The sequence below is a fragment of the Cryptomeria japonica genome, chromosome 3, assembly GCF_030272615.1.
Source record: "Cryptomeria japonica chromosome 3, Sugi_1.0, whole genome shotgun sequence".
Classification (NCBI taxonomy): Eukaryota; Viridiplantae; Streptophyta; class Pinopsida; order Cupressales; family Cupressaceae; genus Cryptomeria; species Cryptomeria japonica.
Genome location: NC_081407.1, coordinates 677,177,257 through 677,204,478, shown reverse-complemented (window position 1 = coordinate 677,204,478; position 27,222 = coordinate 677,177,257). Strand labels below are relative to the sequence as shown.

Sequence of the window (27,222 nt, the reverse complement as noted above, 5' to 3'; positions counted from 1 at the left end):
TCTAAATAAAAATGATTTAATAGTAAAAATTGAAAATGGGAAACCTTAAAAAAGAAGATTAGCAAAAGATAAATATATTAAAACAAAGTTAACATTACTTTTATAGCATATCGTTTTGAATCAAAATGAAATTGAAGTTAATAAAATGGGTATTAAAGGATATTTAAATATGTAAATATCTTGATAGAAATTCTACAATTTACAATTTTGTATGATATCTTGAACATCTTTACAATTTTTTTTTTGTTGCAAATGTGATGATAGATTCTCTTTATCTAATGGTCACTACTTCTTTGAATTAATGGAAGCAAGTATCATAAGAGTCTTAGCTATCAACATTGCAATTTGCATTCATTCTTTACGTTGTCATGTTTATAGAGTTATATAAAATCTACATAATAGGAGAAAAATTAATCCCAACAAAATTAAAAAAACATGATGAATGAATAGTGCAAAGACCAATTAAAAAGTTTAGTTATTTAAATAGTAAAAGTGAAATTTTATTCTTTAATTCAAGTGTTACAAATATTTTAAGGGTTACAAATGTCAATATATAAAATATTAAATTGTATAATTGTTATCTTTTCCATTATATAAATAAAATTAAATGTTTGAATATGTCATGTTAAATTGATTTTAATATTATTTTAGACTATATAAAAAATATAAAATTTTATAATATCTTTGAAGTTCACATAAATTACATGAAATTCTACTATTAGTTGTGAAAGAATCATCATATTAACTAAGGAATACCTAAAACACAATAGATTTCTGTAAAATTTTCAACAGTTAAATCTTCATGATCTGCATTCCCATTGCTGTCAAAACACAAAAAATCACTGTATTTTGCAAATCTGAAAGTTTTTTTCAGTACCATTTTGTGTGGAGATTAGCCACAGACATTAACTAAACTATCCAACTATTAAATATTTTTTATTATATAAATAAACATCATGATTATACTCTTTATTTTTCTGATTTTTTTCAGTACCATTTTGTGTGGAGATTACTCCACAGACATTAACTAAACTATCCAGCTATTAAATATTTTTTATTATATAAATAAACATCATGAGCATACTCTTTATTTTTCTGGTTATGAGCACCGAAATAAACTCACTTATCAATTCGAAAATACAGAGGGCAGCAGTATGCCCTTCTCTGGTTTTTATTTTAAATTCAAAATTCTATTTTATTCAAGAAATGGATTGAGAATATAAAGGGTTGCAAAACAGAATATCATTCTGCTGTCTTACATTGTTTTTCTAATTGGACATATATGAGCTAAAATCAGCACGAGAGGTTGGAGCCCGGATCTACTCCCAACTTTTGGCAGTAGCGTTTGTAGAAAGTGACCCGCTTGTTGACGGTGGCAGGGTTACCGCCGTTACATTCTATCGGGCCATTGACAGCTTGGATTGTGGCTCCGAATCCCTCTCCAGAAGTGATAGCACTATGCGCGTTGCTATTTTTCATCCAAAACCACACTGCTGTTTTGAAGGAAATGGTGGGATCTTGTGCTACCTTCTCCGGCTCATTCACCCCGTCGAACCCGATGTCTTCTCCTGCTAGACCGTAGTTGAAGTTCCTGCAATGCTCAATCTCATCAGTGATATAGCTGCAAAAGAAGGAAAGAAAACATAAATACTGTCAGGATTGGTTAATTACCACGTTAGCTGGATGGCTCCCCGGCCGAAGTATCCTTTGCCAGCAACGCATGGATACTGAGTGTTGGTTTCATCGCAGTAATTTTGTTGTGCGCCATCGATCTCTTCAATGAAGCAGAAAGCTGCGAAAGCACAATAGTCATCAATCATCACTAGTTGTAATAAATTGAGCATAGTAATCTAAGTTAGTAGTTACTTACATCCAGTCTCGTGCGTTACGTGGGCGAAGAAGGCAGCGAGCTCTCTCTTGGCGTCGTCAGAAGATCCAGAAGTGCCGAAGCCGGGGAATGCGTTGGCGGCCTGGATGAAGTGAGCGTAGGTGTAGAAACTCTTTCCAGCGCAGGAGCTGTCTGCAGTGCTGAGAATGGCGTCAAAGAAATCTTTTTTTATGATGGAAGAGACACCTTTGGGGTTGGGAGTGGGGCGAGTGGAGGGTGTGGGGTTATTGTTACATGGGCCTTGTTGGCATCCAGTTCCGCAGAAATCATTTCCATTGCCGCAGAAGCCATATTGGCTACAGCACAAGTCGCTCGAACACCCACAATTCTGTGCAGAAACCCTCCCAAATAGCACAACAATCCCTATTGCCAATACCAACATCCCCCTTCTTCTTTCACTCTCCATCTCAATATCTCTCTCGATCACTTCAACTTCTTCGTTGCACTTGTATCTCTTGACCTCCTTTTCTCCGTATTTATACAGTGGCAAATGCTCGTCCATAAATGTTAAACTGGAAGGCAGACGCGTTTACGGCCAATTTTCCGCGCTTTACCACATTCATATTATCCATTAAATTATTACTCGCTACCTAATGTAACTCCTTATAATTCAGTGGCCTCCGAGAGGATCATTTTTTTCACTAACAAAGCATAATTTGAAACAAAGGTCCCATCTTGATCTTAAAGATGGCTGATCAACGAATATTAAAACTTTACATTTAATCTTGCACTTCTATTTTTCATTTTACATTTAATATCCTATTTACTGTGATGGCTACTGAAACACTTCCCCAATATACCAGGACAACGTTTTCAAAAGAGAGGAATATTGCCGCAGCAGTTTTTATTGAGTACGGGTGGCATTTGCAGATTTAAATGACAAACACAAAAGTTTTAGTGAATAAAGTGATTTAGCGGAGAGAAGAGTGCGAGTCTTAAAAAGGAGACAATAAAAAGGGAACAGAAAAGAAGGCGATGAAGATTAGAATCTACAACAGTCGTGTTGATAGTCATGTAAATTAACATTGTAATATTTAAAATAGTACGTTATTGGTATATAATCTATCGAAAACAATACAAAGGAAATGATATTCGTGTCCCTATCTCTTACGTTATAAATTCAGCTGTAACTCCTTATAATTCAGTGGCCTCCGAGAGGATCATTTTTTTCACTAACAAAGCATAATTTGAAACAAAGGTCCCATCTTGATCTTAAAGATGGCTGATCAACGAATATTAAAACTTTACATTTAATCTTGCACTTCTATTTTTCATTTTACATTTAATATCCTATTTACTGTGATGGCTACTGAAACACTTCCCCAATATACCAGGACAACGTTTTCAAAAGAGAGGAATATTGCCGCAGCAGTTTTTATTGAGTACGGGTGGCATTTGCAGATTTAAATGACAAACACAAAAGTTTTAGTGAATAAAGTGATTTAGCGGAGAGAAGAGTGCGAGTCTTAAAAAGGAGACAATAAAAAGGGAACAGAAAAGAAGGCGATGAAGATTAGAATCTACAACAGTCGTGTTGATAGTCATGTAAATTAACATTGTAATATTTAAAATAGTACGTTATTGGTATATAATCTATCGAAAACAATACAAAGGAAATGATATTCGTGTCCCTATCTCTTACGTTATAAATTCAGCTGTCCAGAGATTAACCCATTTGTCAAAGCCAATAAAAAAATAATCCATGTCAAACGACAAATTTTGGATGATTTGTAGTATTGAACATCTTGTCCGAACGTTTAGGATTCAATTGAGACTTTCTCTGTTGGTGGCTGCCAATGCTTGCGCAACCAACGCAAACTTCCAAACGAAGGTGGATCAACGTCAGGCTTTATTACAAATGAAACGAAGGCCGGCGTTAAGCGAAACTTATCTTTATTTGCTTCTAATTTATCCGAGATAGCCAGAATATTTTGTTTTTTCTTATATCACCTAAGAGAGGAAAATTCAAAGGGCTACCCTTCAAATTTATAAGACAAACGTGTCGTAAATTAACAGCTGTATTTGTCATATGTAAAGTTGAAGTAGCAAAATTTATATTCCTTGAAAACAAAATGTTGCTGAGATTTCTTTATATTTGCAAGTAAACATGTAGAAATAGGAGTGAGAGCCGCCTCGTAAGCCAAGCACAAGAGTCTAGGACCCTTTGTGAAATATATGATGTCATCCCTAATGGAATAGGGTGGCTATCTAATTAATAAAATGATAATTTATAGATTATATACATGAAAAACTTTTATAATAATAGATTCAACTGAAATTATATGAAACCTTTCTGATTAATTGAAACATAAATTTTTGGTTGTTGATTTATTAGTTATGAATTAATTTAAGAAAAGAGTAATATGCACATTCAAGGGAGTTATTCTTTTGTTTTCTTTGTCATAATAATTTGGAAGAACTCAAAGCAAATTTTAATATTTTTGAAAATAATCATGAAAATGGAGATTTCATGAATATATATGCTATCCAATCTTCTATAAGGTATTATAAAATCCCAACTAATTTTTATTGAACCAAGTTTCTAGTATAAGTCATATTGATTCTCAACATCCTTACTTTTCTTATGAATTACTGGATTCTTCAACATATGTATCTACTCCTCTTGTTATCACAATATAAAATGATAGTTTCATAAAGTGGGTTGTTCTTATACTTCTAAGAAATATTGTAGAACTAAAATTGATTTTATAATCAAAAGTATATTTTCAATTACTTATGGAACTTTCCCAATCAAAATCTATGTATCCATCTTGTGTATTATTCTTTGAGCATTGGTGTATCTAGGAAATTCAATAAAACACCAAAGCCATATCAATTAGCTAACCACAAAAGCTAAATTCCAATGAAATGGATCCTAATGCATTCAATGGAAGAATTGAAGATATAATATAAACAAGAAATGCAAACCAAATACAATCTTCTTCAATTGACCTCCATTGTTTCTCTTTCTACTTCAAATATGTTGTGGATATCACCTACAAAGCACAATTACAAGTGAAAGCAAGATTTTCAAGCGAAATTGACAGTGTAAGGATGCTCGAAAAATTTGGCTTTTAAAGATGAAGAACTACAACCAATTTATAGGTAAATTGGTGAAAAGACCAAATTAGCATGAAAGGAGATGAAAGAAGCAATTTCATTCAAAATTGGCACAATGATTCAAAAAGGGAAAGGTTATCACACCTTTCTATGTCACTTTTATGACAAATCTCGAATGCAAGGTGTTATGACAACTTGCTATGTCAAGAGTTATGACATGTTGCTATGCAAGTCTTATGATTAAATTCAAAGAATCATGCTTCCAACTTATGATAGAACGAAGCACAAAAATAAGAGCAACTACAACAGGATAATTAGTGGGAAATTAAATTTGAAAATTAGCAAATCAAGTGGAAAAGAGGAATTAGGGAATTAAGAAATTGGGAAAAAATAGAAATGAGGAATTAGGTGACATTAATTAATATATTCTCATTTATTAATTAACTCACTAAGGGGACACAATTAGTCAATTAAACAAAATATTTAATTGTGACAAGAGAGACCTAGGATAAATAAATAAATTTATTTAACCTAGAGGGAAAAGTTAATAGGATTAAATGATTCAATCATAAAACCCTAGAAGAAAAATTAGAAATGAAAGGATGTCAATTAGGTCATGACAAGATTGAAACAATTGATATAAGATCGATCATATGATTAAATAATAAAGGTTTGATGATTGATAAAGAACTGATGTTGACTGACAAAGATCAATGACAAATTGATCAAAAATTGATAGAAGGAACCAAATTGATAAACAACGATTGATAAGGATCAATGACTAATCGATCCAAAAATTACAAGAAATGATGATTGATTAAGATAGATGACACATTGATCAAAGATTGATAAAAGGTCGTCTTGATGAAGGTTGAATGGCAAAAGACCAATGAATTGAATTGGTTGCAAATTGATAAGGTATTGACAATTGATGATTGAAAGTGATCCACACTGATCCAAAATGATAATAATTGATCAAAGATGATTGAAAATGATAAAGATCAAGGAAAAAACCCTAATTCAACACCAATTAGGATTGATGATGTCCAATTGACATGATGAGATGATCACGACCAAAGATTGCAATTCAAAAATGATATTGACAAGACCTAATTGCAAATGCGTAAAGCACAATTGAAGGGGGAAGAAATTCAAAAGAATGACAAGATGTCAACAAATGATACAGATCAAGTGCATGACATAGAAGAAATGTTAACAAGATGCAAAAACCCTAAAATAAGGCCATCTGAACATGTTGAAGTATGATACTGCAAGCATTGACCATTTTTAGATGCCTACATTTTGCCCCTCTTTGAGACAATGTGATTTTGAATGCTATTTCAAAGAACAACCAATAAATATGCCCCAGCCAATCATAGGATATATGTATGCCCCCTCAAAAAATTGGCCAAAAAAATCCAGAAAAGAGGCCAATTGATCAACAATAATGCCAAGATTAGACCAAGAGGATTGCAATGACTGACAAAAGAAATGCTAGTAAGAGGAAATTAGAAGAAGAACAATCAATGATGAGGAAAAACTTGCTTTCACCAATGCACAAAGAGTAGGTGAGAACCTTTATTTTAATATGGAAAAATGGATGTGGAGCACCATGGCAATGAAGGCTAGGAAAATAATGCAATCCCTTTGCGTAAAACAAACACATCACAAACAAGGAATAAGAATAAAAATCCTAAGACATGACATGTTTCAAGTGTGCAGCGTTCACAAAATGAACGTACTTGTCACAAACACCAAAGACATACTTGCCCCAAAATGTTAGGAAACACCTCACAAACAAAAAACAAAAACAAAAAAGACCTTGAGCCATCTCGGCCACTCTAAATCACTCAGTGGCATCATCGGGAAACATAGGAACATGGTTGAAGCCAAAAAAAAATCAATAAAAATATAAGACTCGTAAATTCAAACAAGTCAAACAAACATTCTGATCTTCATTGCCAAAGTGATAGTGTTGTGATAAAAGGATGATCATGTTGTTTGGTTTCAGGGAATGTAGTACCGCATCTAAGACAAGACATAGTCTAGTTTCAAGTATACCACACCCTGTATAAGACCCATGATAATGGTTGACAAAGGACTGATAATATTGATGTTGGTTGATTGATAAGACAATTTTGATCAGTTTGAAAGCTTGATTGATTGAAAAGTTCAGCTGTTAATATATGATTTTGATTAAGAGCGCAATGTTTAATGTCCTTCTTGTCTGATGTCTACTCAAATGTTTGTCTATGTACAAGAGGGACAGTTTATTGGCAAAATTAAACAAAAGCGATTATTTTTGGATTTTTTATATTTTCTAATTTTTAGGATTTTTGAACTTTTTGAATTTTTTTATGCTTCTTTCAGGATATTTTATGATTTTTTGGATTATTTCAGGACATTTTGCAATTTTTTATGTGTTATTTCGGAACATTTTGTGAATTTTAAATGTGTTTTTGATAAAGATAAACAGGTTTTACAGGGACCTGAAACCCAGAGTATTACAGACCAAGGCCAACAGCCAACCAGAAAATAAACCTAAGAAAAATAGGGGACAAATCCCACATAGACCGAAAGCCAAAAAACCAAAACAATAGAGACAAAAAATAGGGCATAGCACTCAACTAAGAGAGTACACCAATTCAATATCTGTTTGAATAATCCTCTTATTAATTTTCTCCAAATCCTCCATGATGAATCTAGAGGTTCCCTGGTCCTGGCTCCGGCTCCTAGTTCTAGTGCAAGGACTTGAGCTAGTCTTCTCACCACCAGCACTATGTTTGCCCTCAAAGGCATTATTTTTATGTTTTTCCCCCAAGGGAGGGTCACTGGCGATATTCCTGGTTCTATAGTCGGTCATCATGGAATTAATTTTCTCCAAACCATCATCACTATTGTTCATCGCCTCCCTACTGATTTCCACCAAATTATTAAGGTTTTCCTTGATATCACTCACATACTCTTCCAGCTTCTCAATTCTACGCTCATGGTCGACCTTCATAGTTTCAACATCTTGAGAAACCTTCTGCATCATGCTCATGATCTTCTTAGTTCTACTAGGCCTAGGGGAATCCATTAAAGTATCAATAATTCCCTTAATCCCATCTTTTAGGGATCCAATTTCCTTATCCACCCACTTCCAATAGTTCTTCTGACTTCTAGTAGCCTCCAAAACCAGATTTCCCAGCACCTTTGTTGGCATATGATGATATAATAATAATGTATGTTGTCATTGATGTCAATAAGTTCAGGTCAACTGGTATGACGATTGGAGGAAGTTGTTATTGGTGATCAAGTTTGAGAACCAGTATGAAGAGATGTAGTGAACCAATGTCAGGGTTTCACTAAGTGTGACTACCGGTTGGTAGTCTTAGCTCTAGGGTTTCCGGTTTAGCAATCTAGCTTGTGTGATGCAACCGATGATATTCTATGATGAGTTAGCTAAGAAATCAGGATGAGGTCAAGATGCCACGTCATTTTTGTGCACATGAAGGATTTCCTTGAGGATCTTACATGTGAAGATCGACTGCATTAAATATCTACCTCAGGAATGAACCTTCTTTTTAGCACTATGAGAAGAAAGTGTGATGGGTTACTGATTTCTATATGCAATGAAGATTGGACGATGCAGAATGACTTGTGATATGTTTAAGATTGTTTCATTCTATGAGTTTGGACGGTCAGGATTGGACCACTTGTAATCGTAAACCTAAGTGCTTAGGGTTTAGGGTTTATACTACCGACCTAATTGTTGTCTATAAGGTTGATGATGTTTGTTATTGTAAGTTGTTGGCAAAGTTGTATATGTATCTGAGTGATGAGATACTTCCCAGACCAGTGAGAGAAAACTGCAGAGTGTGATTGCAGAGTAGAGGAACTGAAAAGGATATGCCTTAGCATATAGTGCTATTATTAGATCAGAGTTTACCTATTGTCTTCTAACCATTTCAGCAGAAGGAATGTCGGGTAGCTTTAACAGGCTTACTGTAAATCATCTAACCAGGGGACTCAAGTTCATTGAGTTCTTTAAATCCTCTAGCAAGGTAACCTTTAATAGGGTTTCAATCTTTAACAAGGAATATAGCCATCCCTTAACCAGGTGATCTTTAACAAGATTGGGTCCTAGCAGAACCTTATTGTAAAGTCTTTAACCGGACTAGGCTCCTAACAGAGCTAGCTTCAAAAGAGTTCAAAACAAGCTTGTGGGTATTCATCCCCACCGTGGTTTTTCCCATTTGGGTTTCCATGTGAAAAATTTGTGTGTCATTAGTTGTGCATTTTCATGTGATGATTAAGTATTTTTTGTTTTGGTGATTATGCATGCAGAGTTAATAGTTATGGTATTAGTGATATAACACATGCATTTGTTTATTGGTGAAGTGGTTATCAAGTGTTGAATGATATTTGTAGTATTCAGTTTACTAGTTTAGATGTCTGAAGTCTTACTGTGTTTAACCAGTATTTCCATGGTTAAGTCCAGTAATGAAGAAAACCAGTTATCATTATAAGTTGTGGAGAAGTTTTTGTATGTACTGATTCATCCCCCCCCCCCCCCCTCAGTACCAGTTAGGGTATCTGTTGTTCATCATTATTCATCAACCTTCTCTTCCTTTTTTTTGCCTTTTTTTTCCTTATTCACAAACCCCTGTTTCTCATCATCCACATTGATGGGGATGTCCAACTTAATCTCATGGTCCAAGACTTTGGCCCCACTAGATTTGGTTAATTTTATTTTCTTTTTCGTGGGGGGTTGGAGGTCTTGCATTTTCCTACTGCTAGATTTGAACTTACTTGTCACCCACCTTGGAGGATTGATTTTCCTGCTACAATTAGTTCCTGAGGTCACCGTAAGCTCCCCTTCTTTCTTTGGTCTATACTCATGATCCTATGTATCCTTGATGTCGCGCCAATCCATGGCAGTACCACTGTCATCCTCCTCCATCTATGTGTCACAAACAAACTACACATCAAGGTTAGAGGAGGAAATGTGGGTTTTATCCTTGGGGGAGGGTTTCACTTCATGAGCTTGTTCATATTCCATAATCAACAAGATTATCCCTTCATGAATCGCAGGGTTATCCTGGTTTTCAAAACGTTTAACTAAACTATTCTCCAAAGATGAAACCAAGTAGAAGGGGATGGAAATAATTCTACCATGCCTAAAATGATTTAAAATATTAAAATGATGCTAGAAAATACTATTATATCTACCATCCAGGGTGATGTACCTCATGATCTGTTTCACCATATCAGCCCAAATGGAAATCTGCTCTTTCATGTTATAGCACCATCTGCCATTTTTGTAACACTCTTTTGTTTATTTTCCTTATCATAAAAGTCAGCAATAGCCTCCTCACCCAACTTCCTATCTCTATAGAATTTCATGCCTTTCATATCCAGACTAGTAACAGTGGCAACCAGGATTTCGTCGAATTGAAACTCTGCACCAAAGGCAGTCAGCACACCCTTATTCCAACCTCTAATAAATCTTTCTGTAACAATGACAAAATAACCATGCAGTCTCTCCAAAAAGGGAACCATCCCACCATCAAAAATTTCCTCCCAAACCTCCTTATTCTTCTGCCACTTATCATATGTTGTGGGTTCAAACCTATTCTTTTCACCTCCCATTCTGTAGCTTGAGCAATTCAGACAACAAGACTCCAAAAAAGCCAGGAGGAAACCAAACCAAAAATAGAGCAGACTAAAAGTTTTAAAACTTCTTAAAGTGGTAATAATTCAAAATAACACCCCAACGACTCCCTCCCATCATAATCTTTCATGATTAAAATTTTATTGGAAAGGCCGAAGATCTCGGCATCATTTCTTGCCAGATCGCACAGAGTTTACGAGAAATTTTCCCTTCTTCTCCACCACTTAACCGCTAGGTTATCCACTGCCAAGTTGGCCAAATGATCCGTCGGTTTGTTTCCTTCCTGAAAAATGTATGAGATCTTGAAATCCTCCAGGCCAGCAATCATTTCAAGGAAATCCTTGATTAAGTTTGAAATAGTCCAACTAGGATTCGTACATCCCTTAATGCATTTGACAATGCTAAGCAAGTCACTTTCCAGCCAGACCCATCTGAATCCCTCCTTACTTGCCATGTGTAGTCCTATGTAGGTGGTGTTGGCCTCCTCAAATTTTTTGTGTTATTTTAGGACATTTTGTGAATTTTTTTTGTTTTATTTCAGGACATTTTTCAATTTCTTTTTAATGATTATTTCAAGTCAAATCTTTTTTGTGATTATTTCAGGACATTATTTTCTTTTTAGTGATTTTTTCAAGACTTTATTTTCTTTTTAGTGATTTTTCCCCCAGTGTCTAGCAGGGCAAGAAATATGATGAATGGACAAATAAGCTTGCTGAAATGTTGTTGGATAGAGAGAAGATAGAGGTCATTTATTATGGAGACATAATGAATGTAATTGTCAAGAGCTATCATGCGATGAAATAAGTGACTGGATATGATAATGTAAAGTAATGGTATGGCATGAGGGACATGTCAAGAGGTTTTTGAAAGCATTTTTTGCATTATAAAATCCTTATGTCAGATCAAGATCAAGAGACAAAAAATAGTGTATGGACGGTGATAGGATATGGATAGGACAAGGAAGATCAAAAATGGATAAGGGACATGTAAAGGATAAGGATGTGATAGGCTATGGGATAATTATGGAAGGTTGAAATAAGCCAAAGAATATGGATGAAAAGTTATAATAAGACAATGGATAAAGACCAAAGGTTGTGATAGATTAAAATTTGTGAACATGAATGCATGGCACTCATGAAGATCATCAGCCTTCTCAAGATCAAAAGTGGAAAAGGGAATATGGATATATATAGGATAATGGAGGGTAATAGGACATGATAGGATAATGACTTGGGTAATAAGATATGATAGGATAATGAAGGGTAATAGGACATGATAAGATAGAACTTGCCCCCAAGTATGGTATGCAAGAAGTTCATAGATTATGCATGACACCTGTTTGCCAAGTTTTCATCATGGTACTTGCCCAAGGTGCCTAGTCTCTAGGTTTTCAGTAGTGGACGAATTCTTTTTCTTTCTTTTTCTTTGTATTTTTTTTCATTTTTTTGTAATTTTTGACTTTTTAGAAGAAAATGGACACATGATAGGGGATGGAAGAAGGAATTCAAGCATCTTATTGTTTGAAGAGTAGACTTTAAAAATGGACCATGACTATTAAAAGTATGCTCAAAGACATTGGTAGGATCATGACATGGAAATAAGATGGTACTAAGACCAGGATTTATGCAAAAGATGGGATGAGAGGGACAGAAGGATGGAAAATATGCATTGGACAATGGATAGGATATCAGAAGAATTGGGCTTGAGGGGATGGAAATGCTGGCATGATCAACATTGGCACACTCCTTGAGAGGTGATGGATTAATGGAGGAAAAGTGGAGTTTGGATATTGGGATTTTGATGGAGGAAAGGCTACGGATTTTGGGACATAAGGAGCCAAAATGGATGAAGGAGATGATGGAGGAATAGATTTTAAAGTTTTGGATAGAGGAATAGCAATTTTGGATGCCAATCTGAATTTTTCTTTAGACTGTTGTGCTTCAAGGAGCTGCTTGGGGATCCACATGGGTTTTTATTTATCATGCTTTTGTGGTTCCTTGCAACTCATTGCTTGTGCTACAAATTTAGAAACCCATATAGATTTTGTCTTGACTTTCTTTTTCTCAGTGGGCTTTTATGGCTTTTTGGATATTTGCTTTTCTTTTTGGATCATATTTTGCTTTGTTTTGGCATGTTGATTATATTGGACATGTTGATCCTCAAATACATGTGGATTGATAGAATTATGGACTTTATGCTTGGCATCCAAATCGCTTGGAGAGGGGAAGGAATGTATGGATGGATAGGAATGATATGGAGGTCATTTAGATGGGTGGAAGGTGCTCGAAGATGTGTGCCTTTATTGATGTTGAATAGGGGACAGAGGGATATAGGACCTAAAATGGATGCAAGGGATGAAGGGGAAGGCTTATGTTTGAATTTTGATGGAGGGATACCAACATCTTGAGGAATGGTACTGAGGCCATGACCATTAAGATTTTATTTAATATGGATGGGTTCTTGCTTGTGAAGGTCTACCCCTTTTCCTTTATAAATATTTTGACCCATAAGAGACTCTTTTCATTGGGAAGAAGACGTGAGTCCATTATGAGGTGGATGCGATATGGAAGGAATGATGGGATCATGAAGTGGATCAGACTGGACTAGAGACGAAGAACCCATTATGCATGTAGGGGGTTCATGAACATCTTGTGCCAACATGTTAGGATCATGAGGGGGGTCAAAATCACAATGGGGATCAGGATCAATGACAGGCTCTTCGTGAGATGGAGTGGGACGAATAATGGGATTATCAAAGGAAATGAGATCTTTGAGTGTATATGGAGGATTGGGACGTGAAGATGGAGGAACGAGGGTACCTTGTGGAGGATCTAAAGGAATGATAGGGTCTTATAGTGGAAATGAATCTGGAAGGATAATTTGATCTTAACAAGGAGAAAGATTAGTGGATTCATCTTTGAAGGTTCTTTGCTTTTGATCTTCAATGGGATCATCTTCAAGAATGGAATGGATATCTTGATCTTTCTCAGTCGGTGAAATGTCAAGGGAATTTAGAAGGACATTATGTTCATGAAATAGAAGGGGGTCATTTGGGATAGGATGGACTAGGATATCTTGATGTTGCTCAGGGAGTAGAATGTCAACAGGACTTTGGATAGGATAGACAGGGATAGAAGAATCAATGGGAGTGTCTAGGAGGATGGGATCCTTCTCAACAATTGGAGGAAATGGTAAGGTTTTGGGATCTTGATCTTGATTTGTGTGAGTACTCATTTCTTCGTGCTTTATATTATCCTCTTGACATGCGATTAGACTTTGAACATGCGCAGGGGATTCTGGAAAGGAATCAATGTTTTGACATGAGGGAGATGGACTTTGAATGGGATATTTAGAAATGGGCAGTGGAAATGAAGCACATGGTGGCATTGGGTCTACCATTTCTAAAGCATGGCAAGGACATGCATCACGAATTAGATTAGCTTGGAAATCAATTATGGATAGCCCTTGGGAGATTTCATCCTTGAGTGCATCATTTGATGAGGATAATATGGAAGGTTCTTGCAAAAACTTCAAAAAGTGTAGGGATAGATGCCACTAGATAGTCAATTTTTTTATGGGGAGATGAGTCGTTGCTAGACAGGGGTGTATGTTTTTTATCTTCCTTAGAATAATCACTTAGGATGATCTTTAGGAAATGTCTAAAAGAGCTATCTTTATTCAAAGATGCATGTGAATCCTTACGAGGTTTTGAAATGGTTGTGTTTTGATTTTGGACTTGTTTTGGGACTTCATTGAATTTTTTTGACATGTTTGAAATTATTCCTGGGGTGTGCTGCAAATTTTATCTTTGAATTTATAGTTGTATTTGTCGATAGTGATTTGTTGATTGAACCTGTTGTTGATACTTGATAGTCGGTTGAACCATTTGTTCACATTGTGTGTTTGGTTGGATAAATTGTTGAAATTATACTGTTGATTGTGTTGATTGAATATTTTGGACCATTGGTCGTGTCAATTGAAAATGTTGGACCATTGGTTGTGTCAGTTGAAAATGTTGAACTATTGGTTGTGTTGGTTTGACATGTTGGATGATTGGTTGTTGTTGTTGGATGATTGGTTGTTATTTGATTATTAACTTGTTGTTGAATTAGTGGTTGTTGATTTGGAATTTGATTGAATGGAGTTTGATCAAATAAGGTTTGATTAAATATTTGGTTAAAATTTGTGTTTATTGCTTGAAATTGCTTCATCATCTTTATTTGAGAAATGAGAGCTAGTATGTTTGAGCGTTCAATGAGAGCCTTCACATCAATTGTCTCAAGATTTGGATTTAAACCTTAAATTTTCAAAGTGTTTTTATCATTTGGGATCTAATCTTTTGACTATTTTTTGCTCTTTGTTCTATGATCTTTGTTTCTCGAGCTAGTTTTTTTTATTTGGATGCTTGTTTCATCATAAAATGCATGATCAATATTTCCTTGTTTTTGGGTTGGATGCATTTGTTATTACCTTGGATTAAAACTTGATTGCATTGTGTTATTCATTGGACCAATCATGGGTTGATATGTCAAACTTTGTTGCATCATAGGAGCTTGGAATCTTGTGTCAGTATGCAATGTTTTGGGGATTTTTTAAATTTTGAGAATGCAATGAGATGCAACTAATGGAATTGACAAATGTGACCTAAAAGGACGGCAAATTAAACTTATGTTTTTGGAATGTTTGAATTTTGAGAGTGAAAATGAAATGCAACTAAGTGCAACCTTAAAAGATGATCATGCAATCTAGGATAAGAATGCAATCTATGTTTTTGGACTTTTGAATTTTTGAATGATAATGATATGCGACTTAAATGCAATCTTAGGGAATGAAAATGCAACCTATGTTTTTGGTATTTGTACAAACTTTTAAATGTAAACCTAAAGATGCAACCTTGGGAAATTGAAATGAAGTCTAGACCTTAATAGGACAAAAGACAAAAAGGACCAAGTGACAATAGGACAAATTGGCAATGTCTCACCTATGCACTTGGATACTAAGCTAGGTTTGACAAAATGATATTGATGACAAAAGGACAAATGTTGGACAAGTTCGAGACTCCCTTAAAATGACAGGGTTTAATTTAAAGTTTTTATTTTTCAAGTTTGACAAACCTACTTTTGAGACTAAATGCAAGAGGATAATGATAATAACTGTAAAGCGAAAAAATCGAACCCTAGTTGTTCTCCCCTCCCCAACTCCGAGGAGAGAGAAGGGAGAGTCACTAGGGTTGATGGTTTTCACTTAGGAGAGACTTTACATTCAAAAGAGGGGTTGAAACCCACAAGATCCAATCCCACGCAATGCAAGATTGGATTCTATATGAGTTTCAAGGGTTAAGACATCAAGGATACCCTCTTTTGTAAAGAAATGTGGAAAGAATGATTGAACTAGGGATGCATGCAAAGTAGGAAAGATTCACTTATAAACAGAGATAGGAATATGATATGAAGCTGCGGACCTGGAATTAGCAGTAAAATGTCGAGACGGTGCTGTTCTGCAAATTTGAGCGAAAGTTGACGGGACGATGGCGCCCGGCGTGCACACGGTCCTCCGAAAAATCCACGAAACGAAGGTGGATCTGTTCGTCTCTGCACAAGGATTCTAGATCTTCAATTACAGCCGCGTACCTGCAACCTACACACAGAAAAGAGAGGATGATTGGGGGGTTAGGGATGAGGGGTTTGCCTTTAGGTCAAACCCCGGTTTTGGAATTAACCAAGAAATGAGAAATGTTGTAAATGTAATGTAAAATAAGTACTAATACCTTGTTGTAAGGATGTTTGTATCCTTATATGCGAAGGTATAGATGTTGTTGTATGTTGTATGTTGTATGTGGTAGTATGTGATCTCCTCTTCAATGGTTGAATCCTTGTCTTGAATGCAACACTTAGCCTTGAATGGAGACTTAGAATGATCAATTGCTTGAAGGAATGCTTGAATGCTTGAATGCTTGAATGTTTGAATATCGTTTCCGCATCTTGTACACATTTGTCCTTCCTCCCCAAAATGAGAGAGGAAAAGTAGTTTATATACTTGCCAATTAGGGTTGATAGACTGATTTTCCCGACCTTAGGCCGACCAGGAAATGTTATTTTCCAATTTGCAAACACAAAGGCCCGAAGTCCCATAGGAGACCGGGCCCAAAATAGGGCCAGGGACCAGGGCGCTGGGTGCCATGGTCCTGGGGGACCAGGGCACTAGGTGCCCTAGTCCTGAAGGACCAGGGTGTTGGGCACCATGGTCCCACCTCCAGGGATAGTGGGGTGCAAAGAGGATCAGGCCAAGGGGCTGAAAAATGTAGTTTTTGATGTCATGAACAAGTTTTGGGGTCTCCATTCAGGTTCCGTGTTGCATCGCCATCGTGAAGACCCAAATGCAGTCGAAATTGCAAGTGTCGCAATTTTAGGACACTACAATAACCTAGACTAAGGGAATGATATAGATATGAAATGACCTCAAAAATGTGTTATGACTTAGAGATGTGAAATGACCTAAGGATATGAAATGGACCAAAGTTATGCAATGATATGAGCTAGGGTTATGATATGACCTAATGATGTGAAGTAGGGATATGAATGCAAATATATGACAATGTCAACCTAAGACAAGACCTAGGGTTTGGACTATGCAATGATATAACCTAATGAAATAGGGAGATATGAGGACCAATGACCTTAGAAAATGCAAAAATTTAACCTAAACCAAGACCTAATTTTGGGATAATGATGACAATGCAATCAAGACTTAGGAAAATGATTTTGAATCTAAGTGCAAGTGGAGACAAATGACCAAGCAATTAACCTAATATTAAAGGAAATTAATTTCTTTCTTAAGACCTAAGTTTGAACTATGCAAGAGCTAACCCTAAGTTATATGAATTTTGAAACATGGAAAGCTAATGTTTTGGCAAGTCGTTCTCATAAAATGTTCACGTCAGGTTCACCAGAAAATGTAACTAGGAAATTTGGGAAAACATCAAAGCAATATCAATTACCTAACCACGAAAGCTAAATTGCAATGAAATAGATCCTAATACATTCAATAGAAGAATTGAAGATAAGATATAAACAATAAATTCAAAACAAATACAATCTCCTTCAATTGAGCTCCATTGTTTCTCTTTCTACTTCAAATCTGATGTGGATCTCACCTACAAAGCACAATTGCAAGATTTGCAAGCGAAATTGATAGCATACATGAAAATTGTATTTTTTTAAGATGAAGAAATGCGACCAATTTATAGGAAAATTGGTGAAAAGACCAAATTAGCATGAAAGAAGATGAAAGAAGCAATTCCATTCGAAATTGACACGATGATTCGAAAAGGGAAAGGTTATGACACCTTTCTATGTCACTTGTTATGAAAAAATCCCCATGCAAGGTGTTATGAGAAATTGTTATGTCAAGAGTTATGACATGTTACTATGCAAGTCTTACGACAAATTGAGAGAATCATGCTTCCAACTTATGACAAAACGAAGCACAAAAATAGGAGAAACTAGAAGAGGATAATTAGTGAGAAATTAAATTGGAAAATTAGCAAATTAAGTGGAAAGAGGAATTAGGGAATTAAGAAATTAGGAAAAAATAGAAATGAGGAATTAGGTGATAATTATTAAATTCTCATTTATTAATTAACTCAAAAAGGGGACACAATTAGCCAATTAAATAAGATATTTAATTGTGGCAAGAGGGACCTAGGATAAATAAACAAATTTATTTAACCTAGAGGGAAAAGTTAATAGGATTAAATGATTAAATCATAAAACCCTAGAAGAAAAATTAGAAATGAAAGGATGTCAATTAGTTAATGACAAGATTGAAATAATTTATATAAGATCGATCATTGATTAAATGATAAATATTTGATGATTGATAAAGAACCAATGTTGAATGACAAAGATCTGACAAATTGATCAAAAATTGATAAAAGGAACCAAATTGATAAAAGGTGATTGATAAGGATCAATGACTAATCGATCCAAAATTGATGAGAAATGATGATTGATTGAGATAGATGAAAAATCGATAAAAGATTGATAAAAGGTCAACTTGATGAAGGTTGAATGACAAAAGACCAATGACAAAACAGTCACAAATTGATAAGGGATTGACAATTGACGATTGAAAGAGATCCAAACTGATCCAAAATTATGATAATTGATTAAAGATGATTGAAAATGATAAAGATCAAGGACAAAACCTTAATTTGACACCGATTAGGATTGACGATGTTCAATTGACATGATAAGATGATCAAGACCAAAGATTGCAATTCAAAAATGATATTGACAAGACCTAATTGTAAATGCAAAAGAAACAATTGAAGGGGGAAGAAATGCAAAAGAATGACAAGATGTTGACAAATGTTAAAGATCAAGTGCATGACATAGAAGAAATGTTAATAAGATGCAACAACCCTAAAATAAGGTCATGCGGGCATGTTAAAGTTTGACACTGCAAGCGTTGACCATTTTTAGATGCCTACTGTTGGAATTAGAAACCATAACTCAACATCCCTCTAATATACATCAAAATCTTTTTAGCTAAAATTTAAAATGCCTCCTTAGATTCTAACATGAACCTAAATACCAAACTCACTAAATATTTGATATCAAGTCAAGTTCTAGCCAATAAAATAAAGATGTAAGCCAACCGTCCATATAACTTAGATTCATGGATCTTATTTCTTAAAATTTTATAGCCTAAGTTCAACTTTAATAGGCATTGCAATTGATATTCAATATTTAATTTCAAAACTCTACAAGATATTTGATATTTCTTTAAAACCCCATTTTCATAGTTTGAGATCTTTATAAATTTAAATTTTAAAAAATACACTACCAAACTTAATAATTAGGCTCCTTCACAGTTTCTCTATGATGTTTTTGTCAATTAAATATCCATATAAAATCTTCATTTGACTATAAAAACTTTCCACCTCTATGAAAGATTATTCATAGATTCATTATTAGTAGATTCTAGATTTTAAAAAATAAAATTTTAGTGTTGACATTTATATAGTTAGTGCATTTACATATGCATTGATGAGTATTTCTTATCTTTCTTAGAATTAACAAGGCCACTTATTCTAGGAAATTTTTCTTTATTATTTACACATTGAATGCAAAAAATTCTCATTTTATTTTTCCATTTTTCTTTAATACAATAATTTTTGCTAGTCATTAAATATTTATACATCTAATATTTTTACATATTCTAGTTGTACAATTTTTATTATCTTGTAATTTTAGGACATTTTTCATCGTGCAAAACTAATAGATAAATATTTTTCCTTTAAAAATAAGAATTAATGGGTTTGGTGTAAAGGAGGAAATTTGTTACCTCTAAGATAACCTATGAGTTTTCATTATGTAAACGTACATAAAAAAGACTAATAAAGTTCTAACTATTATGGAAATGCAAGAACATAAATAAATTATACCAAAGGACTTATTTGTTCTCAAGTCCTGGACGTCAGTGTCTATGTGTTGTGCTATCATCTGTACGGACAAAGACCAACATTAAATGTACCCTGAATGCTCCATAATTTATCCTTAGCCATGCAAAACCTATTCATCACTTGCACACATAAAGACAAGGGGAAAATGTTGGTGCTATATAGGGGTTTTTCTCAATTACACCCTATTTTGGTGTTTCCACTGTCATGGACGACTAGATAGATAGATTGGATAAAAAGATAAATGTAATAGAAACTAACCCAGCTTAATGGAGGAAAACCCCTACTACATGAGATGCAAGATAAATGATGAATGCAATAGAGACAAGCCTCACTTAATGGAGTAAAACCCCTATTGCAATAGATATAAGATAAAATGATAAATGATAAACTAAATGCACCTAGAAAATAGACACATTCAGAAATACAAAAATGCAAGACATACAATTTTGCAAGATAAGAGATAAGAGATAAGAGAGAAGACAAAGCATTCCAGCCAAACCCCTCCCTTAAGATAAGAGTGTGATGAAGTTCAAGATGGTGTTGTTGTTGCAAGATAGTTGCCAAGTATTAACAATGAGAGCCAAGAACTTAAGAGCCAAGAGAATGAGAGAGTGATCTTTTTGAGAGCTTTATTTCCAAGAGTGTCTAGAGGGACGCATGATCAAGAAAATGAGTTTTTAATGCAACAAACAGGCGCAAAGAGTTTTTACAAATGAATTCAAGTGAAGGGACATGCATCTGAAAAAGACTGATGCAAGATATACAAATCTGAATTCGAGAATTTGACAAGATGTTAGCGTGACGTGTAGACGTTTGCGCAATGTGTTGCCATCATCACCAAAATGGTCCCAAATGAGTATTTGGGGGCAACTGGAGACACTTTTTCTCTCGACCTCATGATGTCAAAGTAATGAGATCTTGATCATGAGATTTATCATAAATGCACTAAGCGCAATGTGTAAGTGTTATAAATGCACAAGGCATAATTTAGGACACTACATTTTGCCCCCACTTTAGTGAACTAATCAACTCAAGGGATCAGTCGCACTAAAGTAGTCTAGAAGGATGAATTCATTAAGCCCATGAAGTATAATAAATGTAGTAAATACCTAGCCAAAAAAGATATTGTAGAGGTTGTAGTGGTCAAGTAGGAAAACACGAGTGATGCCCCCAGCTCTCTGCAAAAACTACAATTACATTCTGACAATTCGAGTACTGCAAAGATTAATTTTTGTTAGCACAAAAAACAGAGGAAGCTACTCCAGTGAGTCAATAAAGAGAGGAAGTGAAAAATCTGATCAAGGCGAGTATATGCCCTCTCATTTTTTGCCCCCAGTGAGGTGGGGAAAACAGGATGGAGACAAGCCAAACAGGTCACAAAAGGGGCTGGGACAATTTGGCTATATACTCGAGGGGTGGGCCCCTAGAAGGGCCATTAGCACTATTCATCGTGGGTGTTTTCTCTGATATTTCTAAAGAGCCTCAATGAAAATTCCACACAAACAAGATAACTAAGCGAGTGCAGCTACGCACTGCAATGGAGCAACCAGAGCAGGTGAGTCTTGAATCACACTCTTCTATCTCATTTTATGAATTTAATGAGGATTTCATTTTTTGGCGTAGCACACCCATCCCTGGGACGCGCTAGGGTTTTAGACCAGTGCATTCCTCCCAGAGGCACGTTGTGCTAGCATCCACCGGATGCGTTGGCATCTAGCAAACATGCTGGCATCTTCATGACGTGCTAGCGTCTAGATAATAGTGCAGAGGACTTATTAGAATCGTGTTTTGATGTAGAGTTTGTCAAAGGTCCGAGAGCATACATCCAGACATCTCCTCAGTGTGCTACGGGAGAGAGCACAGGAGATGCCCACAACAGATCATCAACACCTCCAGAGAGTGGGACTCTGGTGGGTATACCGTATGCTCTAGTTTCGCTTCCATGCACCGATGTTGCGAGCTTTGATGAAGAGGTGGGACGGGGACACAATGTCATTTCACCTACCTACAGGGGAGACGACAACCACCCTGATAAACATCTACCGCATCTTGGGACTGCCCATTTGCGGCCGATGGGTCACACCGGCCATCTCATTAGCACGAGAGTTATAGGCACAGTAGGAATGGGGTCTAGGTTGGGTGATAGACATGACCAACCACATTTACCTTTGAGCACTCAGCCAGGGATGAAGACTGATACCATTGATCTGGTGCATCCTAATCGTGATCGTAGCACTGCGAATGTTGACTGATGGATGGGGTTCAGAGCTAGTAGCGGGTTTTGTTTCATTGATTCGAGAGATGGAAGAGGATGGTACTGTTTTCTCGCGGGGACGGAGCATGCTCGTGCACCTTTACTACGAGCTCTCTTGCTATGTCTACCATTAGTTTTAGAGTTTGACAATGTGTACCCTATTACAGGTGTGGATGTTCGAGCACATCACCTGTACAAGGCCTATAGGGTTGCCATGTCCGATGCTCGTAGATATGTCGCGAGCACACGCGTATCCACTTTGACGGGCTGAGTGGAGGACCGATGATCTGACCTATTAGTGGATCACGATTGATCAACTCAGGATTGGATATGTTGTCTGGCAGTCTTCCCAAGAGATGGCGGTTTGGGCTATAGACTAGACACAGCTGCCACAGATGCAACGAGACAGGTTTTTGCTTGGGTGATAGGACCATATACTTGTCCCCTACTACTGGCAGTGGTGTATGTGCTAGTTTGGACAGCTTCAAACTACTCCCCTTGTTGCACCCATAAATGTTCAATAGGCAAGGAGCATGGTATGACCGTAGGACTTACCCTTCTCCACCCTCGAAAATGTATTATATATTCCCAAGAGCAGTGATGATAATGATGCCCCACCCTAGCTAGACATATATGATGTTGGGGTGACACAAGACTTCGCCAAGTGGTGGAGCACTACATGTCCTACTCTCATTTTCCCCACTAATGTTGAGGGAGGAGAAACCAAAGCCTTGGGAGGAGACAGCAACGAGGGGTCATCCTCAGGTGGTGAGGGTGAGAGACCAATGCAGAGGCAGCAGGTAGCGAGTCAGAGCCCAGTGAGAGCCGCATGAGATTCGCCGCCTAGGGGGTTGCCATTTTCACCTGTTGCATCAGCAGCAGCAGCGGGGACCGTGGGGGCATCCTCGAGTAGGGTGCCACCACGAGATCCAGACTACTAGTAGAGGGGTGATCCTGGTATATATTGTGATTATAGTTTGTATGATATAGTTCTCTTTTCTTGTGATTTGATATATGAGATGTAAATATGATATGATAGAGATACTAATATTGATATATTTATTGTGATTGCAGATAGCGTCGCTGAGTGGCTGAGCCTCACCCACTAGGCGTTGTCAGACATTGTCCCATCTATCCAGATCCAGGGTCTAGTCCTAGATGCATACCAACCCCTCAAGTCAGTGGGGAGACATGCTCACCTGTTTGAGCCTGTTCAAGATAGCATATGGGGAGGGCTGGGTGGAGTCGGTGTAGGCAGTAGCACAACTAACCATGGTGATGGGACAGAGAGACCAAGCCTTGCTGGAGTTGTGAATCGTCATCTGACAGGACAATTCTTGTGTTTGAAGGGAAAACATTTAACTATTAGTGTACTAGGATGAAAACTATCCTAAAGTTATAGACTAGGGTATGTAAAAGTAGTAGATATAAATATATTTAATGACTAGAAAAAAATATTTATTAAATAAAAATGTAAAAAAGCCTTTTTTATTAATTGTGTAATCAATAAAGTAACATTTTCAAGCATAAGTTGTCTTTCTAGTTATAAGAAATTATAAGAAATATTGATCAATGCATATGTAAATGCACAAATTATAAATTGCTGACATAAATTTTATTTTAAATATCTAAAAATGAGTAATAGTGAATTTATGAATAATTTTTTATACAGGTGGAAGTTTTTTTTTTAGTCAAATGAACGTTTAATATGCAGATTTAATTGATAAGAATGTCATAGAAAAACTCTTAAGGAGCCTAATTCTTATGTTTGATAGCATATTTTTTAGAATTGGAATTTATAAAGATCTCAAACTATGAAAATGGATGAATTGAAATATCTTAAAGATATATCAAATGTCTTATAGATATTTGAAATGAAATATTGAAAACCAATTGTAGTGCATATAAATGTTGAACTTAAGTTAAATAAAATTGTAAGAAATAGGATTCACACATTTGACTTATATAGACAATTGATTGACTATTTGATTATATTGACTAGCACTTGATCAGTTATCAAATATTTAGTGAGCTCAATATCTAGGTTCATGTTAGAACTTAAGGAGACACATTAAGTTGTAGCTAAAAGAAATTTTGATGTAAATTAGAGGAACATTCGATTATGGTGTCTAATTAAAGAATAATACATTAGATGGATAAATAGATTTAGATTAGGAAAATTTTATAAATAATTGGAAGTCTACTTTTGGTTATAAATTTAATTTTACTTCTACATCATTCCTTAGAAGTCTACGAAAAAACCTAATTTTTATCACATTCTACAACAAAGGAAGGAGCATAAAGTTTTCACATTCACATCTTTCCAAATTTTATGGTTGAGAAGATCATTAGAGAATATGTAGCAAATATATGATTGAACTATCTTTTTATATTGGCATAACAAAAGGACAATATGAATGGTGAAGAATCCAATGGTTCATAATAAAACTAAGGATGTTGAGAATCAATATCACTATACTAGAAAGTTGGTTTAATAAAAACTAGTTGAGATTGTATACTCTTCTATAGAAGATTGCATAGTATAAATATTCACTAAGTTCCCATCTCGTGAAAAATCTCAAAAACATTAAAATTTTCTTTGAATTATTTCAAATCATTATTAAAATGGAGAATGATAGAATAATTCCCTTGAATGTCCATATTACTCTCTTGTTAAATTTAATTCATAACTATTGAGTCAACAATTAACTAACAATTTACTTTCAATTAATCAACAAATTTGTATGTAATTTTATTTTATTTTTTTATCATTATTATTATATATATATCACTCGGCAAATAATTGAATATCAATTATACACTAATTTTATTTATTTAAATTATATGAGTCAATTATTAATTAATTAAATAATCAATCACTCACAACACACACAAGACTCTAACCACTAACTCAAGCCAAGACGCCAAAAACTGACAAGGATGACAACTTAAGCCTAGAGTGTGTAGAGGGAATTCATGTCATCTCCAATCAACTTGTCATTGGGATAAAGACACGCTCAAACATGTGAAACCTGGTGGAGTTGATGTCTAGTACCTACAATCCTGCAATCACCAAAACCACGAGACAACATATACAATAATATATATCATAAATGTTCAGGCAAGTGAGAGAGAATCACAATGTCATATCATGCTCGTAATGAGTGATATGACATTATCTGTATCATGAATACAGTAGTAAGACAGTCGCAATCATCATAGTACCATCTCATCCAATATACCCATGAAGTGGGGTTAGCATAATTAAGATATCATCATAATCTCATGTGCAATATGATCCATCCAAGAGTAATGAATGCATATAAATCATCAAATGTAAATACATCATCATAATAATCAAGATAGATATCATCATCCATATAAGTCATCATATATCAAATATCCATATGAAATGTATAGCATCATCAATAAGCATCTAAGGTATAGATAAAGTCATAAGTATGAGTCAAACCATCACATAAGAGACTAATCAAGTCTATCGATGCATAAATCAAAAGATGAATCATGGAGGGACACTACATGTATTCCATTATCAGATCTTAGTAAAGGGTGGTCAGTTGTTCATGATGAGGTTGGTGTACACAAATGTTCTACAAAAATAATAAAATAGCAATTAATGCCAACAAAAATTATTTTTAACTTATATTTGTCTATAGATTAAGTTTTTTAATGAAAAACTAGCTTAAATAGGTGATGTTTGCCAATAAATTTTCAAATAAATAAGGTAAAGCATATTATCAATTAAATTTGACTAATAAAATGATATACACAATGTGTAATGCCATAAATTTCTTAGTCTGGGGGTTAGTCAAATCAACATAAAACTAAACCATTAAAAAGCATTATCAAGAAAGATTAAGCATAGATGCATATGAGAGATAAAAATGAATAAACGTTAAGACTCCACTCATGATGCTCCCTACGCCATTAGCTCTTCCTTGTCCTCCTCGTCTTCACGAACCGCATTGCTTTGAGGTTGTCAAATGAAGATTGGGAGATTGAGTGGAGTTAAGTGTGGAATGCTCTCAACTAGCATAACAACATAGATGATGGATGTAGATATGATTTGGAGATGCTTATGATGTCAAGAGGACAACACAAGTTTGGAAATGGTAAGTGGATAAAAGGGCAGCATGAGGATGCATAAAAGTGCCTCTTTTCTTGATTGATGGATAGAGGCTTCATTTTATAGAGTTGGGAACCTAGAAATGGACGGCCAAGATTAAAAGGGGGATCAAGGGCTTAGATTGAAAGGGAATGTGGTCCTAGGTTGAAAGGCTTAGCCTTGTGACAAGTGGCACAAGGACAAGTGGGTGCAAGGGTAAATTTTCTCACACATGTGTGAGCAAATCTTGGGAAGACCAAGAGGTGAAAAGTGGAAACAGTTGTGGGTGTAAGGGCTAGTGGAAGAGAGTTTATGACATACGGGCCAAAAGGGGAAAGAGTAGGGTAGCGCTATGGGGAAGAGCATACTCACACATGTGTGAGAACCCCTTGGTCAAAGCTGATGTGGATATGTGAAGTGACTTGTGATTCACATGTGGAGTCTACATTTGCCCCTCTTTGACGTAGCATCATGAAGTGATGTTATGTCAAAGAAGAATAAAATCTAGTGGATAGAAAAGGATAGGAACTAGTAGCATGATGCCCCAGTCACTAGTGAGTTGAGGAAGAATGATGAGGAAGCTATGGTATGCCCCCTCAAGAGGACATGCAGGTTAAGAACATGAGTGTGCTCTTGAAATGGATCAGAATAAAGAATGAAAGGAAAAGGGAGGGATAAGAAATGTGAATAAACTGAAGCCTCAAGGTGAAATGGGGATATAGAATGAAAGAGGATATGATGGGTTAAATGAAATGTTATGAAAAGGATGGGA

General features: G+C 35.5%; 1 protein-coding gene across 1 annotated transcript; it reads right to left on the bottom strand.

Moving 5' to 3' along the window:
- Positions 1-1,293: 1,293 nt before the first annotated feature.
- Positions 1,294-6,808, bottom strand: LOC131055187 (chitinase 6-like). The gene is made up of 4 exons (XM_059217937.1): positions 6,789-6,808; positions 1,871-2,280; positions 1,672-1,792; positions 1,294-1,591 (listed from the first exon to the last, which is right to left on the bottom strand). Exons 1-4 carry the CDS (start codon positions 6,806-6,808, stop codon positions 1,294-1,296), a joined length of 849 nt encoding a protein of 282 aa, XP_059073920.1.
- Positions 6,809-27,222: the final 20,414 nt, after the last annotated feature.